At 42.5% G+C, this 16432-nt stretch overlaps 3 protein-coding genes across 6 annotated transcripts in view; 2 read left to right on the top strand and 1 right to left on the bottom strand.

Moving 5' to 3' along the window:
- LOC147133429 (uncharacterized) overlaps nt 1–16432 on the bottom strand; it is a 42655-nt gene that overhangs the window by 3159 nt on the left and 23064 nt on the right. For both annotated transcript variants that reach the window (XM_086013372.1, XM_086013373.1), the window contains 3 exons: nt 6520–6708; nt 553–656; nt 117–287 (listed from right to left, as the gene is read on the bottom strand). In XM_086013372.1, coding sequence (XP_085869498.1) covers nt 6705–6708 — 4 coding nt within the window. In that variant the 3' untranslated portion in view covers nt 117–287; nt 553–656; nt 6520–6704. The remainder of the gene's footprint in view (nt 1–116; nt 288–552; nt 657–6519; nt 6709–16432) is intronic.
- Nucleotides 281–11094, top strand: lcp2a (lymphocyte cytosolic protein 2a). Of its 3 annotated transcripts, XM_086013366.1 has the most exons (33): nt 282–665; nt 2149–2211; nt 2456–2502; nt 2803–2868; nt 3363–3391; nt 3499–3533; nt 3637–3835; nt 3953–4041; nt 4570–4627; nt 4781–4846; nt 5016–5035; nt 5220–5239; nt 5656–5736; nt 5804–5822; nt 5897–5912; nt 5997–6075; nt 6161–6213; nt 6387–6421; nt 6542–6731; nt 7408–7502; nt 7822–7897; nt 8008–8073; nt 8164–8183; nt 8290–8309; nt 8509–8625; nt 8695–8713; nt 8785–8800; nt 8892–8967; nt 9428–9480; nt 9792–9868; nt 10000–10074; nt 10226–10375; nt 10457–11094. In XM_086013366.1, the coding sequence occupies exons 1-33, from the start codon at nt 588–590 to the stop codon at nt 10598–10600; spliced, it is 2247 nt and encodes a 748-aa protein (XP_085869492.1). In that variant the 5' UTR covers nt 282–587; the 3' UTR covers nt 10601–11094. The 3 variants fall into 3 exon arrangements, with proteins under 3 accessions (XP_085869493.1, XP_085869492.1, XP_085869491.1); XM_086013367.1 differs by lacking the exon at nt 10457–11094 and having other exon boundaries at nt 281–665; nt 7436–7502; nt 10226–10373; XM_086013365.1 differs by having other exon boundaries at nt 8509–8713.
- foxi3a (forkhead box I3a) lies at nt 12756–14753 on the top strand. Its single transcript, XM_086012768.1, is given in 3 exon segments — nt 12756–13237; nt 13972–14511; nt 14514–14753. Coding segments are annotated over 3 exon segments (1014 nt in total). The 5' UTR covers nt 12756–12792; the 3' UTR covers nt 14543–14753.

Raw genomic sequence — 16432 nt, 5'->3', positions numbered from 1 at the left:
CCCACTCAAAATTTGTGAATCCCTTAAGGTAAATGTGCAGGGATTCACTCTAGACACAATGGTACGAAGAACTAAAAGTTCCATCAACTTTAGGTGGAATTGAGGCTAAAATATACCTTGTGACGGGTCTGGGCTGCTGACTCAGTCAAGACTCAGTCGTCAAAGTCACCCACCAGCTCTTCCGCTTTGCGGTGAAAAGACTTGGGGTGGGGCGGGGGGTGGAGGGGCGGAGGAGGAAGATGCTGCCTCCGTCTTCCCGCGTCCTCCCCTCTGCACTGTCACTTCCTCTGAGGTTAAGAAAGAAACAGCAAGTGAGAGACATTGACAAACACACCAAGTGGAGGAGACAGGAAGAACAGTGGTAGCCATCTTGGTTCCAATTTGACATGTCGGCCTAGGCGACGACGTGAACGCCCGAGAACCCTTTCACCGGTTCTTCGCTTAGGAAGCAGACCACTGGATGAGACCGAAGTTTAGGTTGTCGCAAAGGGCGCGGCCTAAACGAGGAACCACGGGGGAGCTCGATTCTGAGGCCCCACAAAAATAACTTACTGGGAAGTCCTCTGCGGTGAGGAGGAGCGCGCAGGATGAACTGCGGCCGAGTGCCGTCCCGGTCAGAGGTCATGGAGTGGAGCCCTCAGCAGCTAGCTGACTACCTGAGGAAGGTCAGACTCACTTTTTAAGTCGTTAGAAGGAATCACGTAGCTCTCCATACAATTCTGTAAAAATCTCAAAAACATGTGGGTCAGCGCACATTCCTTCATTGCCTTCATCGTTTCTCTTTACTTTGGAGTCAGCCAGCCGTCCCATTGAACGTCTCCAGTTGGTCCAAAATGCTGTTGATTGCCCTTTTAATTGGAACACTTAAGAGGGCGCACACAACTCTTGACCCTGAGTTTTGCTTTGCAGGCTTGAGAACAGACTGCATTGCGACTGGTGAATCATGCCACCAAAACAACTTTTTGTCCATGGTTCACCTCAGACTTTCGTTTTTTGTTGTTATTTTGCATTGGAACTTTCTTTTCCTACGCTATCTGAGCGAAATGACCCAGAAGCACTTGGAGGAAAGAGTTTGAATTTTAAAAATGCAGAGGAAAGCTGGCTCACTCTACCCTTTAACAGACCTTTTGCACAGGTTTGGATTTTTTTTATCATAGTTAGTTTAAATTTTATTTTGACTTTTTTTTTAAATTCAGTGGTTTTAATCAGCTTTTAGAGCAAGTTTTTTTTTTTTTCAATGCATAGTTTTTATTCGTTTTAGTATTAGTTTTTTTCTAATATATGGAGTGTTTTTTGAGTACAAGATAAATTAAAAAATGTCACTAAGTATTGTGTAATAAAGTAAATGACTATTTGACATTCCTTCTTCTGTATGGAAGTACAGCAATAATGACTAAAAAAATAAATACGTAATACATTTAAAATGAACCCTGAAAGCCCACGCATGATATTAATTGACAAAGATGAAAACAAAGGATTTTTTTGGCTATAATTACTAGTTTTAGTTTGCTTTATAAATGTATGACGTAGTTTCAGTTAGTTTTTTTTTTTTTTAAAGCATGTTCATTTTTATTTTATTTGTTATTTTGTTAGTTTTCGTTAACTATAATAACCTTGCCCGTGGGCAACTTTTACAAAAGGATGTCACCCATTATCCTTTTTGGCAGCAATATGGCAGCCATTGATAATGTTTACCGACTCAAAAAATTGCAAGTAAGTTACTGTTATGCTACAAAGCAATAACTTGAGATGTTAATACTAGACAATGTGTCTGTTAGCTCAAAATATCTATCCGGTAACAAAATACAATACCAACTTCTGGAGGCACGGCAACATTAGTTTAGCCTCTTAACTGTTTCTCATTATTGGCAACAACATGATTAAAATAAATAAGACAAGGAAGACGATTTTTTTTTTTTCGTCTTTCGGAAAAATGTGGTTTCAAGCTAGAGATTTATGAAGGCAATACTCAACGTTGGTTCGGAAATGTGGAGTGTTGGCCTTTCCTGTGTTTGAAAAGAAGTACGTTTTTATTTCTCTTTGACCCAATGATGTATTTGACCCAAGTTAAGGAAAGGTGGTATAAATGTTAGGCTTGATTTGACTCTGTGAAGAGGCCCCACATTTGTGTTTGGATGTGTGTTGCAGATGAATCTGTCCGACTGTGATAGAACTGTGTTGAGGAACTCCATAAACGGAATGCGATTTGTGGTAAGTTTAAGAGATCCACATCCCGTGACGCCCTCGTGTTTACGTTAAATCTTACTTTGTCATAAATTGGCTACATCAGCAATGGTTTTATTCAACTTCCATTGCTTGTTTGGGAAAAAATTGTGTGTTATTTTGCACTATTCATGACGCATTGAAAGGGTAGCAGGGAAAAACCTGTAACGACATGTTAAAAAGGAATTAAATTGTTTTAACAGCTTGATAATACCTTGTTTTCTGTTTGCAGAACCTGAGTGAGAATGACCTGCAGAAATTCCCCAAACTTCATACACCGTAAGCTTTTTTTAAAAATTCCCCACCGGTGCACCTAAAAACAACAGCATTTTCATTTCATTAGGCAGCACTTCATGCACTATATGGCATGTATGTGGCGCCTGATTTAATTTATCAATCAAGTACTACATGTACCTTGGTGCGTAGAGATTATTATGTCAGCTCCTGTTGCGTAATAATGGCGCGGAAGCACCGACGGCCCATTAAATTTCATGTATTTGATGAAAAAAAAAAGTATCACTTGTAAAACGAAGGAGATTGTAAACATACTGTAACTTTTGTGTTTGTGTGTCCTTACAGGATTATTTCCAAACTGAGTGCTGACATCAGCAAGAGGGAAGAAAAACGAGGCCTGTTTGGTAAAAAGTGGGTTCCTGTTTCAGTTAACATATAAAAGAGAAATTAAACGATTTCTCATCGAATTAAAACACAATTTTATGTATCTATCCAAACAACTTTAACTTTTGTCTGTCTGCTAGCTTAATGCTAACTTGGAATGCAAAACGGCATAGACGGGTTAGCGAAACTAGCATCAATGTTACATCTTTACACATGTTTAAATTACTTATATTTGAACACAAACGGCAGCACAGAGCATCCAACAATACTCACGGGCATATATTTGTTATCCTCTGTGAAAAACGAACCATTTTGACTCTTGATATTGTTGCTGCTTAGTCATCAAATATGCGCATAGTATTTACTTCACTGCCCCCTGTTGGTTAAGGCGCGCACGAAATATCATGATGCACAAAATATTTAATTATTTACATTATATCACATTATTTAATTACTGTATCGTTTTGTTTGCAAATAATGTTTTTACAAATCAAGCTAATTGCTTTTTCTCTCCATCGCAGAACCATGACCCCTAAATTTCACGAACCAGGTAATTATTTTAAGCTTTTGACTATAACTAACTCATGCTTTACGTTACGTTACATATTGGTGACTTGATAAAGCTTCTAATAAGGTCATATCTTCTGTCTTTGACAGTTCGCGATGTTAAAGGTTCGGCTGACAATTATTCTGTAAGTTGTTTTTCCCCGGTGACAGATGACATGCATCATATCAGTTAACTCACATTTGCCGGCTAATCTTTCAATGACATCTTGCGGCCATTTTGTACTTCAGGACGACGACAGCGACGTCAACGATTACGAGAGTCCCAACAGCGGCGGCGAGGACAGCAGCCAGAGCGACTACGAGAAACCCAACGACGACGTGGACGCGACTGAGGCCGAGCATTACGAACTTCCCCCTTCGGAACCCTCGGAGGACTTGGCGCACAAGCTGCGCAGCGCCGTGCACCTGGGAGACGCCGGATACATCGGTAATATTTGACATTTGTGGAATTCAGGATGATACGTTTTTGATGTCACGATAGTTTCTGTTACCACGGCAACAAGCATTACTTTGACTTGAATGTGTCTCCTCTGTGTCCCTGTAGATAGCAGGGACAAACACGCGTCATCAGGTGCACCGCCTGCCGTTTGCCCCCGCCCACGAGTGGCACCACGCCCGGCGCTGTCACCTCGGGTAGTGTGTCTTTAATGTTTTAGCTTCATTATCACCGTTGAAGTTTCCCGATTTCACCCGCCAAAAGTCGAGATTTTTCATTCAATTCATATTCGTTTTATTAAGTAGATATTCTGCTGTTAGAAATGCATATTTGTCAACCACCAACACTTTTTTTTAGAAAATAAATTAATATGTAGAATGAAAAGACATAGTGCGTATTAAAAAAATGAAGGAAAACACGCCGTAATGACAGGGTGGACAGTAATTTCAGGGCCGCATGCAAAATGTTCAATATGATTGTAAAAATGGAATATACTGTTCGTAAAACAATGTCAAAAAAAAATATATAGTTAATTTAATATCATTTACCCGCTAGCTGACAGGGTGGATAATGACAGCTGCAGCTGATTCTGCTACAATTTTGTGATGATTGCTAAATTGCTAAGAATGATTGACGAGCAATCTCTTAAAAAGCCAGCCACATCTATTGATTATTGTTATTTTGTGTGCGTGTGTATGTGTGTGTTTGGGGGGGGGGTTGTGCAGTCAGTTGAGTCCAGTCAAGATCACTCACCGCACTCTTCTAGACGAGCATCCGAGACGTGTGAGTAAAAAAAAAAAAAAAAAAAAAAAAAAAAGAATACTGTTAATCTTTCCTTATATTACAACGAGTCAGGACGTTTAAATTATATAACCAAATTTTGCTTGCTGTGATTGGTTAGTCTCAGAGTGTCATTATCACATCGTGATTTTTCAGCGTTTCCGGGACCGCCGCAGATCTTCCGTGGCAACAAGCCGGGCCGTAATTCCTCTCCCATTCGAGGTATGCCCCAATCTAGCGCTGCTTAGCTACGTTCAAAGACCAACTGCGCTTGAAAACCCCGAAATGTGTCGAATAATTCAATCAAATGCTTTGAGCTCTTTCAGTCATCATAATGAAGCCAAAACAAAACTGAAATGCATTGAAGAGATTTTTTTTTTTGTCCCCGCAGGTCCTAATGCAGCAGAGAGAGTGAGTGTACATATTTTTGAATGAAGTGTATATATATATATATAGAGAGAGAGAGGGAGAGAGAGAGAGAGAGAGAGAGAGAGAGAGAGAGAGAGAGCATATTAACCTATTTTATACAGTTGTATAGAATAGCCTGTTGGATGAAAAGTAAAGTCTTTATTGTATTTTTCGTTGTGTGTTACAGCCAGGCATACCCTCTCGAAGGTAAGCAAGCGCATAAACACTAACGCGGTGTTACTATTGTTCCTTCAGCCAGAACGTGGCTGATGGGTGGGCCTGGAAAAATCAGGGTGGGCCTGAATATTTCTCTCGCTGGGCACAATCCTCCTGTCCCGACTCCCGACACATCGTATATTCAAATAAAATGACAAACTGAATAATATGAAGTTCAGGTCTTCCTTAGACAACCACAATTATGCCATTCTTAATATTCAATCAAACACAACGAAACACAAATTCAAAAATAATTTAGTAATAAGTTACAAACAATTTTAAAATATATATTTTTTCATGAATCTCACTGGGTGGGCAGTCTGTCAATCTGGGTGGGCCTGTGCACACCCTGGCCCACCCATAGCTCCGCCCCTGGTTTAACATTATCTTGGATTTGTCCACACCAGGTCCAAACCCCTTGCAGCACCTCCTTCCTCCTCGGCCTCCGCGGGCAGGAGCAACCTATCCATCAAGCCTCCCCCTCCCAGGTAGGCCGGTTTCCCGCCACTCATAATCACTCATTTGTTGTATGATCTCACCATCTTGTTGTTACAGGATTGATGGCGTTAGGGAGGTAAGTTCAATTTTGACACGTGTTTTATCATGCGTGTATTCCAAGCATCTTATCATCTTATCTTCGCCTTCTAGCATACGCACAACGATGGTGAGAAACGTTTGTTTTCATACGATGCAGCCACGCCCGGGGATTTTTCCTAAATACTAAAAGCCCTTATATATTTTCTTCCAGCACCCAAACTGAACACATTCCCCCTCTTCCACAAGACTCCGCCCTCCCGCCCAACACTTCCGGGCCGCCACGGTGACAGGTAGAGAATCGCAAGATGCCACCAAAGGTTCAGACTTTTAGTGTTAAGGGAAAAAATGCATTTTGGTCTCTTTGATATTTGACAGTTTGCCTCCCGGCGCCACTTTTGTCGGGTCACTGCCTCTCAGTGTCTCCTCTGGTAAGAATCGCTATTTTTAAGATGAATAATATTGCTAATAATAGCCAGTCAGCAAACCCCTACAGCAGAACCCCTCCGCCCTCAGCGATTATTGCACCTTCCAAAGTGGAATAAGTGCCCGTTTGTTTAATGTAGTTTCAAGTTTCAAACTCCTAAAACTTCTTCTCCAACAGCTCCCGATGTTGAAGGCTGGGATGATGATGAGTTTGTGAGTACAATAAATACTCAGTAAAAAAAAAAAAAAAAAAAAAAAAAATCGACACTTACCACGCTAGCAAAGTATTTGGACTCCTATCTTGAACATACCTGCTTCCAAACGTGTCTCCAGGACGACGAGGATACCGGTTACGAGAATCCAAACAGCGGCGGCGAGGACGGCGGCAACAGCGACGATGACGGCGCAGGAAGCGACGACGCCGACTGGACCGATAATTATGAAACGCCTCCCACGGAGCCCTCCGAGGAGCTGAGTCACAAGCTGTTCCCCGCCGTCACCTGTGGAGAAGGCGCTTACGTCGGTAGGATGCCGAATGTAGCTTTAATGGTCTGGAAATTGCACCGTCGTTAGATTCAATCACACAATAGCTGCGTTCAGGGCTCTGCAGCGAAACATTGCATATTTGCGGTTCGCCGTTCACATATTCAACTATTTGTGATTTTAACATTTTTTTTGGAATCCTCTATTATTCGCTCTAATTTCTCAGGCCCAAGTATTGCTTTGCTGTCATCTCAGCTGAATTTTTTTTTTTTTTTTTTTAGAACACAAGTAGCACTTTGCCTGCATTTAGAGGAATCTTATGTGCTAAGGAACTATGTTGAGGTAAGGTGAGGAGTTTCAGTAGTGCTATGCCGCCATCCGGTTATATTTTGCATTAATTTCACATTTCATATACAAGGAACCGCAGCATACAGTATTTGCAATTTTTTTTTTTTTTTTTAATTCACCATTAAAAAAATGTGGCATCTTAGTGTCCTAAGGACCTATGTTAAAATGAATTCAAGAGCTTCATTTAGACAAAAGGAGTGCTTTCCTGAGATCTTGGCAAAGAGAGGTCCCGCACAGAGTGCCATTCAAGCTAGCACTAGATTCGAACTTTCCATAGTAACCACTTTTTGGTCAAATGTAATTCTGACATGAATGTGTGACTTTTGTAACCCCCCCCCCCCCAAAAAAAAACCCCACCCCGTCCTCAGATAACAGGGATAACCATATTTCCTCCAGAGGCCCGCCGCCAGCGGTCAGTCTTCGCCCACCGGTCTCTTCGCTTCCACCTCCATCGCCCCGCTTGGTGAGACTCGAAACTGTGACCGTAAACATACACGCAAACTCCCATACACAAAGTCTCAGCAGTCGTGTTCCGGCCGGTGAGAATTTATTTACCTCGGTAGCGCCCCCTGGATTGGAATTTATTTATTTTTGTCTAGAGTGTTTGCATTAGGACCATGAAATGTGTTATTTAGTTAAGTTTGCGTTTTAAAATGTACATGAGTCTGCCATTTTGGTTTGAAGTTGCCCTTTCACCAAAAATGATCTAAATGTAGTTTTGTGTGTGCTTAATTACAATGGACAATATCACGAATGCAATATTTATATTGTGTACTTTGCAGCCGGGCGAGTCGTCGTCCAGTCGAGATCACTCGCCGGCAACGCACTGTGCCAGACAACAACCACCACCAGGGAAATGTGAGAAACAATTGCTGTCAGCCATCACTGTAGATTAGCATCACTTGATTCAAATGATCAGTATACCATCGATATCGTTAATGAATGTTCCAATTCACCGTTGTGTTTAGTGCTTCCAGGGCCACCTCAGATTTTCCGTGGCAACAAACCAGGCCGAAACTCGTCTCCCGTTCGAGGTATTTTTTTTTTTAGCCACAGACTGCATTTATCGGTCAGGTTAGCATATTACTGTGTTGAACCTCATTTGTCTTTCTTTTGTCTAAAAGGTCCCAACACAGAAGAGAAGGTGGGCGGTGTTTGTTTTATTGGATTATACAACTGTATTCAAATGAAGCATCTTGCTCACAAATATATTTTTTTTTTTCACGATCCTCTTTTGATCTCCGTTACAGCCGCCTGCGCACTCTCGAAGGTAACGAATTCCACGCGCAAAAAGTTGTGCTCGCATTTGTCAAAACAGGAAGTCAACATGACTCTATGACTGTCGCTGCGATCATGTGATAAGAGTTGAGCCCGACTGGAATTCCTGTGGTTGGAAACCTAAAATGAGCGCCTTAAGTCAAATAATTATCAACTCGCTGTGTTCTGTTGATGAGTGTGCTTGTCTTCAGGCCTCAGGCGGACGTCCCTGATCCCCCCGCCAGGTCCAAACATCTCGGGGCTCCTCCTTGTTCCTCGGCCACCGTCGGCGGGAGCAACTCCTCCGTCAGGCCTCCTCCTCCCAGCAGGTGGCCAGACCTCCTTTCACTCATAATTAATCCATTGATGAATGATAATCTCATTATTTCTTATGACAGATTTGACGGAAAGAGAGAGGTAAGTAAAATTGTGACTAAGAAACGTGATCTGCGCACAATAAGTTTTTTTGTGTTATGCTCCCCTTCTAGCAAACGCACAGTGATGGTGAGAAACCTTCATTTTCATTCAAACCACTCAAGACTGATGACTTTTTTTTTTTTTTTTTAAAATATTAAAAGCTTTATATTATTTCCAGCATCCAAACACAACACGTTTACCTTCCATAAAAATCAAGCCCACCGCCCACCACCCGTTGGTCGCCATGGAGACAGGTAGAAAGTCACATACAGTGGCTATCAAAAGTCTAGACACCTCTGTTCAAACACCAAGTTTTTGTGTTTGAAAAAAAAAAAAAAGACCAAATATTGAAATTTAGAAAAAAAAAAAAAGAATATATATATTTTCAAGCGGGGAAGCAAAAACAATGAACTGAAATAATGTAATTTTTAGTTGGATTATTATTTATAAAAGCGTGTGCACACTTGTGCAACCACGTAATTTCAGTTATTTTCACTTCCTATCTGAAAATGATTAAGGAAAAAAAAAATGAATTGAGTTGTAGAGGTTTCAGGTCACATTAATGGTGGGAAAGTTTTGGAATGATATCGTGGCATAATTTCTCCATAATGCAAGAATCTAGCGTTTGAACAGGGGTGTGTAGACTTTTTGATCCACTATTTCACAAACATACTTTTGGCTTTCAAGTGTGTTTTCTGTTTTGTTATCTAACAGTTTACCTCCCGGTACCACTTCTGTTGGGTCACTCGCTCTTAATGTTCATCCTGGTAAGAAAACTATTTACACAATATTTAGAAGTCACAATACGTTTAAATGTTTTGCTCATTTGCTGATAGGGCCACTAGAGGGCATCATTCTCCAGGATGACAAAAAAAAAAAAAAAAAAAAAAAAAGAACATCTAGTCCACTAGTTTGAACGATCAGAAATTGCCTTACTGCTTTTTATTGGACTGTTTCATATTTAAGGACTGCAAGTCTTTTCATACAAATATTTACCGTAATCCTCACTTGACTACAACATTAACTTAGGACATTATGACAAAACATCCTCTTTGGGTGAATATGTATGTGTGTGTAGCCCACGCGGATAACAGGAGCAACTTTGCTGGCTCAGACCGCTTTCATCTTCCGCCGCAAAAACCTTCAGCCAAACAGGTAACGCTCGTCTCATCACATTTCTCTTAAACAATACATCCGAACAATTATTTATTTAAATAACGTTCTTGTAATGGCAATAATTATTCAAGCACATTGCGCAAATAAACTGTGTGCATGTGTGTGTATAGGGGATGGACCCTCGCTGGTATGTTGGTAAAGTGACCAGGGGTCAAGCTGAAGGGTACTTGAAACAAGTCAGCAAGGTAACACACACACACACGCACACACTGCTCTCCATGTAATGCATTTGTTCACTGGTATGTCTCATACCTCACCTTTAAAAAAAAAAAAAAAATGATTCATTTTCCATGCTTGAGCTCATAGAGACTTGCGTGTGTTTGTATGTGCGCGTAGGACGGGGCGTATCTGGTGCGGGACAGCTCCCACCAGAAGTCCAACCAGCCGTACACACTGATGGTCCTCCACCACAACAAAGTGTTCAATATCCAGATCCGCCATGAGAACGACCAGTTCCAACTTGGAACTGGACTCAAGGCCCAAGAGGTAAACGGGATCTCGCACTTGACAATACGCTCATCGTGTGATGAATTTAAGTGACGCCTGTGTGTCTATATGTGTTTGTAGTCCTTTCCCTCAGTGTGTGACATCATCAAATATCACTCCCATTGTCATCTGCTCCTCATTGATGCCAAAAAGCGCAGCTTGGGACAGCAGAACCAGTGTTTGCTATCAGAACCAGCAGGGATTTACATGACTGGAACGCAATGATGCCACGGAGACCTTACAATCATGCAGTCCAACAGTTTAGAGCCTTTCTGGGTTGAACTGATTTAAATGCTGTTAATGTAGCTTTTTTTCTTTTATTTTTTTTAACTGATTTAAATGCTGTTAATGTCGATTCCCCGCCCCCCATTTTTCGCTTCTTCTCATCCAAGCGCTCAAGATTCAATATTGAACAGTGGTGCCTTGAGATATGAGTGACCTGACTTATAAGGCACCACTGTATAAAGAAGTTGTAGTGGCTCAATCTATCTTTAGGCCACTGAAGGTGACGGTTGAGTGCGTAGGTGAAATAAATCCTTTGACGGAGCGATTTTGTATTTTACTTAAAACGGGAAGTCAACGCAAATATTTTTTTCCCCAAAAATATGTTCTATGCAAGCCCACTGGTTGAAACACGGCATTCTGATTAATATTGCGTTTGTGGAATAAATTTTAATCCACTCGTTTTTAGCCATCTCTGGGGGCGGCCATTTTGTCTTCTGTCGACTAAAAATGACATCACAACTGCTCACAACGACCAATCACGGCTCAGATTCAGAAAACAGGTCAGCCGTGATTGGTCGTTGTGAGCAGTTGTGTTGTCGTTTTCAGTCGACAGTAAACAAAATGGCCGCCCCCAGAAATGGCTAAAAACAAGAGCATTTTGCTGCTTAATTTATATTCCACAAACGCAAAATTAATCAGAATGCCATGTTTCAACTAGTGGGCCTGCTGGGATCACCAACAACTTGAAAAAACAATATGTTTCGGTTGACTTCCGCTTATACTATGATAAATATAATTCAAATGCTAGAAAACAAATACGTTATATCCTTTCAAAATAATAATGTTGGCGAACTAACGACGGTCAAACAACTACTGCTCCCTTTGTCTACTTACACACCTGCAAACTGATGAGTACCTCCAACTTAAAACTCATCCCACAAATGCAATATTTATCTTGTTTCAACTAGTGGGCCTGCATAGAACATATTCTTGAAAAAAGCATATTTGGGTTGACTTGCACTTTAAATTAGGTCTGTGAACTTGTGAACAAATACAACGGTGACACCTAACGCTCAACTTGGTGACTTGCATATATGTACATGAAATGGCTCGTACAGAAATGGTGGCACAGCTTTTAGTTTTACAACAAATATGGAATAGCAGTAGTGGTGGTAGATATTCATGTATTTTTTATTTTTTTTTTTATCATTGTCTACTGGTTACTAAGAAGTGTCACTTTCCCTTATACACGCACACACAAACACACATCGTTGGGACCCGTATAATCCCAGTCATCAGTTACAGCTCAGCCCGTCTTGTTTTGTCTGCGCCGGGTGTCGATTCAATGCTGTCGCCAACTGACGCGCGGACGCACGTCATTGGTTCTTCAGGATCCCCGAAAAAGAGTGCGAGACAGTCCCACCGGTGTCGCAGGTGTTAATATGAACCGATAAGAAGGCCAAGCGTCACTTTTGCCTGTACAGTCTAGCGCTGGTCACGCATCACAGGCCCAAATGTTGTTCTCGTATCAAGATTAGTACGCGCAATGTTGAGTTTCATTATAAATACAGTATTTGTTGACGTTTCTGTGGGACTCATTCTTGTGTGACTTTGTGGACTTGTCCGTTTGGAATCATCGGCATGGAATCATTTACACAAGAATTCAAAACATTATTAGTGAGTGAGAGTGTGTGTGTGTGTGTGTGTGTGCTTTCCTATAGCAGCGAATGCGACTGCTTCTTTTAGTATTTAGATTTGATTTGTCCTGCATAACAATATGGTGAGCGGAGGCCACGACAGCAAAATATATCATGTAAAATACCAAACGGTAAGTCAGGCAACAGTTCAATTAAGTGAACTGCTTGTCACACATGAATGAAGATTCAATGTTTTTAATCGTTTTAATGATAGATTAATGACAGGGGGTTTGAAGTGTTTGAAAAAAAAAAAAAAAAAATCTGATGTCGAGCAGATGAGTAACGTCTGAAACCGTAAAAAGAGATTCAATCAGTCATTGTCGTCTGCCCCAGGGCAGGAATTCAAGCTGCCAACAACCACCAAGCGTGTGCATGTGTTGTGTGCGTGCTTCCCAGCAGCCAATCAGCTCGCGCGTGGGCGGTGCCTCCAAGTATAAGTGCAGGTGTCGCGAGCTTGCAGACAGGTGTCGTGTGTGCGAGTTCAACAGCATCATCATGGCGTCCTTCGTGCCTCTTTGCGATCCCCCCCAGCGGGAGCTTCCGTGTCTGGGTGTGGATCCGCGTGACTTCAGCCTCTACAGCCCCCCGCCCCCGCCCGAGCCCAGCCACGGCCTCGTCCCCGGGCCCGGAGGCGAACAGCACCCCGGTGGTCCCGCTGCCTTCTCCAACCTCCAGGCTCCGTTCTTCCCTGGCGGGGCCTGGTACTCACCGGAGAGCATGCTGCGCCTGGCCCGCCCGCCTTACTCCTACTCGGCCCTCATCGCCATGGCCATCCAGAGCGCGCCCTCGCAGCGGCTAACGCTGAGCCAGATCTACCAGTACGTCTCCGAGCACTTCCCCTTCTACAGCCGCAATAAGGCCGGCTGGCAGAACTCCATCCGGCACAATCTGTCGCTCAACGACTGCTTCCGGAAGGTTCCGCGGGAGGAGAACAATCCGGGTGAGTTTCCTGGTTGAGGTGATACTTTGTTGTGTCTCTCTGAACTAGGGTTTCGAAAGGGTGATTTTGTGGCTTTCAATGGGAATTTAGGAAATGTCCAGGTTCATTTTAGTTATATAGCACAAAAACACTACAGAAAATGAGATTGAAAAAAAAAAAAAAAAAAACCTTGAACAGAACACAGACTGTCTGTCTTGGTCCGGTCCAATATGGCTGACATGGAGAGTCGAGCGGGTACTGAGAGAAAACAGAATAGTGGTGTTGAGGGATGACAACAATGGGCACAACAACAGCGGTGGCAACAAAAGTAATAGTAACGTCTCCCAACACGAAGGTTGTGAGTTCGATCCTGAGAGAAAGATCCTGATCCTGTGACCATACCAAAGTGTCCTTGAGCAAGATACCGAACGGTGTGAAAACACTTTGAATACCTTAAAAGAGGGGAAAACATTTTCCCAGTAGTCCCATGATGACAGACACCCAAAACGATGATACTGATCCGCTCCCAACACCACAAAACCGATGAGCACAAACAGATGCACATAAAGATGCAACCAGAACCTCAAATTTGAGCTTGCAACACAAAGCAAAACAATAACAAACTGAAGACTCGTACTCCAACTTGAAATTTCCTATCAAGAGCCAGCCCAATTTGGTCAATTTCTGATTTATTCCCATGGAAGATCCAAATTTTCGCATCCCCAACTATTAACCTCCATCTTCCATTTCTGCAGGTAAAGGAAACTTCTGGACCCTGGACCCAAACTGCGACAAGATGTTCGACAACGGCAACTTCTGCCGCAAGAGGAAGAGGAAAAGTGACACGGCGACGCCCACCAAGAAACGTCGCAACTCCTCGTCCGACTCCTCGTCCGAGCCCAGTCCCAAATGTCCCGGCCTGCATAGCGGGGCAGAATTTTCCGCCCCGTCAGACCGGCATATCTCGTCTCGGCCTTCCGTGTACATGCAGGTCCCAGATGAGTCCTCTCTGCTTCCTCCGCCCCTTCCTCCTCTCCCTCCTCAGGGTTTTGTCTACTCGCCAGGAGCCGTGGTGCCTCAGTGGGACGCCTGTAGCTCGTCTCCCCCTCCTTCTCGCGCCCCCGACGTGTCCTTCCCTTCCTCTCAGTCAAACCCGCCACACTTCTCCCCGTCGTCGCTCTACGCCCACCTGGAGACCGCGTGTGCTCCTCTGCTGGAGTTCCACGAGGGGCAGCCGGCGGAGTTGGACTCCTTCCAGGCTCAACTCTTGGGGAGCCTCACGGAGGAGCTGCCCCTAAGTCGTTGGTTCTCCAGCAGGGACTCTGACATCTTTGAAATGTCCGTCACTGTGTGAATGGCTCTATTTAATATGTTTTTTTTTTGTTTTTTTATAAGTGTAAAGTTGTGGGTGAAATTTTGTTTTGAATAAAAAAAATAAATACAAATGGAATCATGGGGTTTCCAGTCTTTCATTCTTGCTAGTTTACGATATCAAGTTTTTAGGGTTACAAAGTCCATAGTAATAATCGGAATGGCTTTCAGTACTATGCGATGAAATTTTATGCCACCACTATAACAAAGTGTGAAATTAATAAAGTAATCCTCTGGTATAGTGTGGTTCCCACTATATCGCTGAATTTTCTATTAAACATATCATTAGGCAATCATGATATTTATCCAAGTCTTATTTGAATGTTTTGGGGGAAACAAGAGAAGAAATTATTTTTTTGACTGGTCACAGTAAGTTAAAAATGACTTGGGCAATTATGCTATTAGGCTCATGAAATCTCTTTTTTTTTTTTCTTTTTAATCTGGGAATTCTTGTTGTATCCTGAAATAATGACACTCACTCTGTCATACAAGTGGGAATCAAACTACAACAGACTGATACTTGTCTCTGTGATTTATTTGACGTCTCCCAGTTAGAGAATGTGAACTGTTTGATGTATTTTGATTGAAGTTAAATGGGAAGTCAACGCAAAAATTTATTTTTTCAAGAATATGTTCTATGCAAGCGCACCAGTTGAAAGCCCACATTCTGATAAATAGTGCGTTTGTAGAATAAGTGTTAATCCACCCGTTTTTAGCCATCTCGGGGGGCGGCCATTTTGTCTTCTGTCGACTGAAAATGACATCACAACTGCTCACGACGACCAATCGCGGCTGACCGATTTGGTCGTCGTGATCAGTTGTGATGTCATTTTCAGTCGACAGAAGACAAAATGGCCGCCCCCAGAGATGGCTAAGAACGAGTGCATTTTGCTGCTTAATTTATATTCCAAACGCAAAATTAATTAGAGTGTTTCAAGTGGGAACATATTCTTGAAAAAAATATGTCCTTTAAGGAGAAAATGCAGGACATTTTCTTTGAGAATATAATGTAAAATACCTATTTCAAACTTCTCCTCGGAGTTTTCATTATCCTGCTACATTTACATGACGACTGAGTGAGTCTGATGACGACACCAAAGGCACTTTATAGCGCTATTGACCCAACTAGGTCGGCTCCAGTTCCGAATAAAATCAAATTTGCAATTTTGAAACGGAGCTGAAAAGTAAGAAATGCAATGAGCCCAACTGAATCAACTGTTAGCTGGACCCATAAAGGTTTAGAACCCCATTTTCAGTTCGAACGCTGTCTTCACACCATCAAAGCACTTTAACGTGACGTCACATGAATGTGAATGCTCGGAGTGTGACACCACTCACACAATGATGAGGCATGTCATGATCGTGATAGCGATAGTGGGGGTATTTGATGAGCCCCGATAGTGCCCTACGAATCCACGTCCCACTTTTGGCGTGCTGCCACGGGCCTCTATGCGAGTGCGTGTCTCCACGCCATGTGTTTAGTCATCACGTCGTCCATTGATGTGGATGTGTGCATAAATAGGCGGCACACGCAGACGAGCTGATAGGATCAGCCGATCAATACGGCCAAGAGACGTCGAGTGTTTACAACACAATAGGCAGAGTGTGCCGTCTGTTTAGGGCCCGCATGTGCTCGCGGCGCCTCGGAGGAACCCCTGAGGTCCGCATTACGACTCACTTCATTTCACTTTAGTGGTTTTTGGGTACATGATATCGGGTCATTCGCAGGATAAAGATTTTTGAAAACTTAAAAAAAAAAAAAAGAAAAGTGACAGCAACGTTGTAATATGTTAGCATACCAACTGTTAGCATGTTAGTTTTTTTTACCAAGTCTTATTTGGAATG

Source organism: Filicampus tigris, chromosome 17 (assembly GCF_054856515.1).
Source record: "Filicampus tigris isolate MCC_2025a chromosome 17, RoL_Ftig_1.0, whole genome shotgun sequence".
Classification (NCBI taxonomy): domain Eukaryota; kingdom Metazoa; phylum Chordata; class Actinopteri; order Syngnathiformes; family Syngnathidae; genus Filicampus; species Filicampus tigris.
The sequence above is the reverse complement of the archived record's forward strand: the minus strand, read 5'-3'. Positions and strand labels throughout refer to the sequence as shown.

Bases quoted from the DNA above. Each gene is read 5' to 3' on its own strand.
- lcp2a (XM_086013365.1), top strand. From the start codon at position 588: ATGAACTGCGGCCGAGTGCCGTCCCGGTCAGAGGTCATGGAGTGGAGC. The intron at 2,503-2,802 runs GTAAGCTTTTTT...GTGTCCTTACAG, and splicing joins TTCCCCAAACTTCATACACC to GATTATTTCCAAACTGAGTG. The intron at 9,869-9,999 runs GTAACGCTCGTC...GTGTGTGTATAG, and splicing joins AAAAACCTTCAGCCAAACAG to GGGATGGACCCTCGCTGGTA.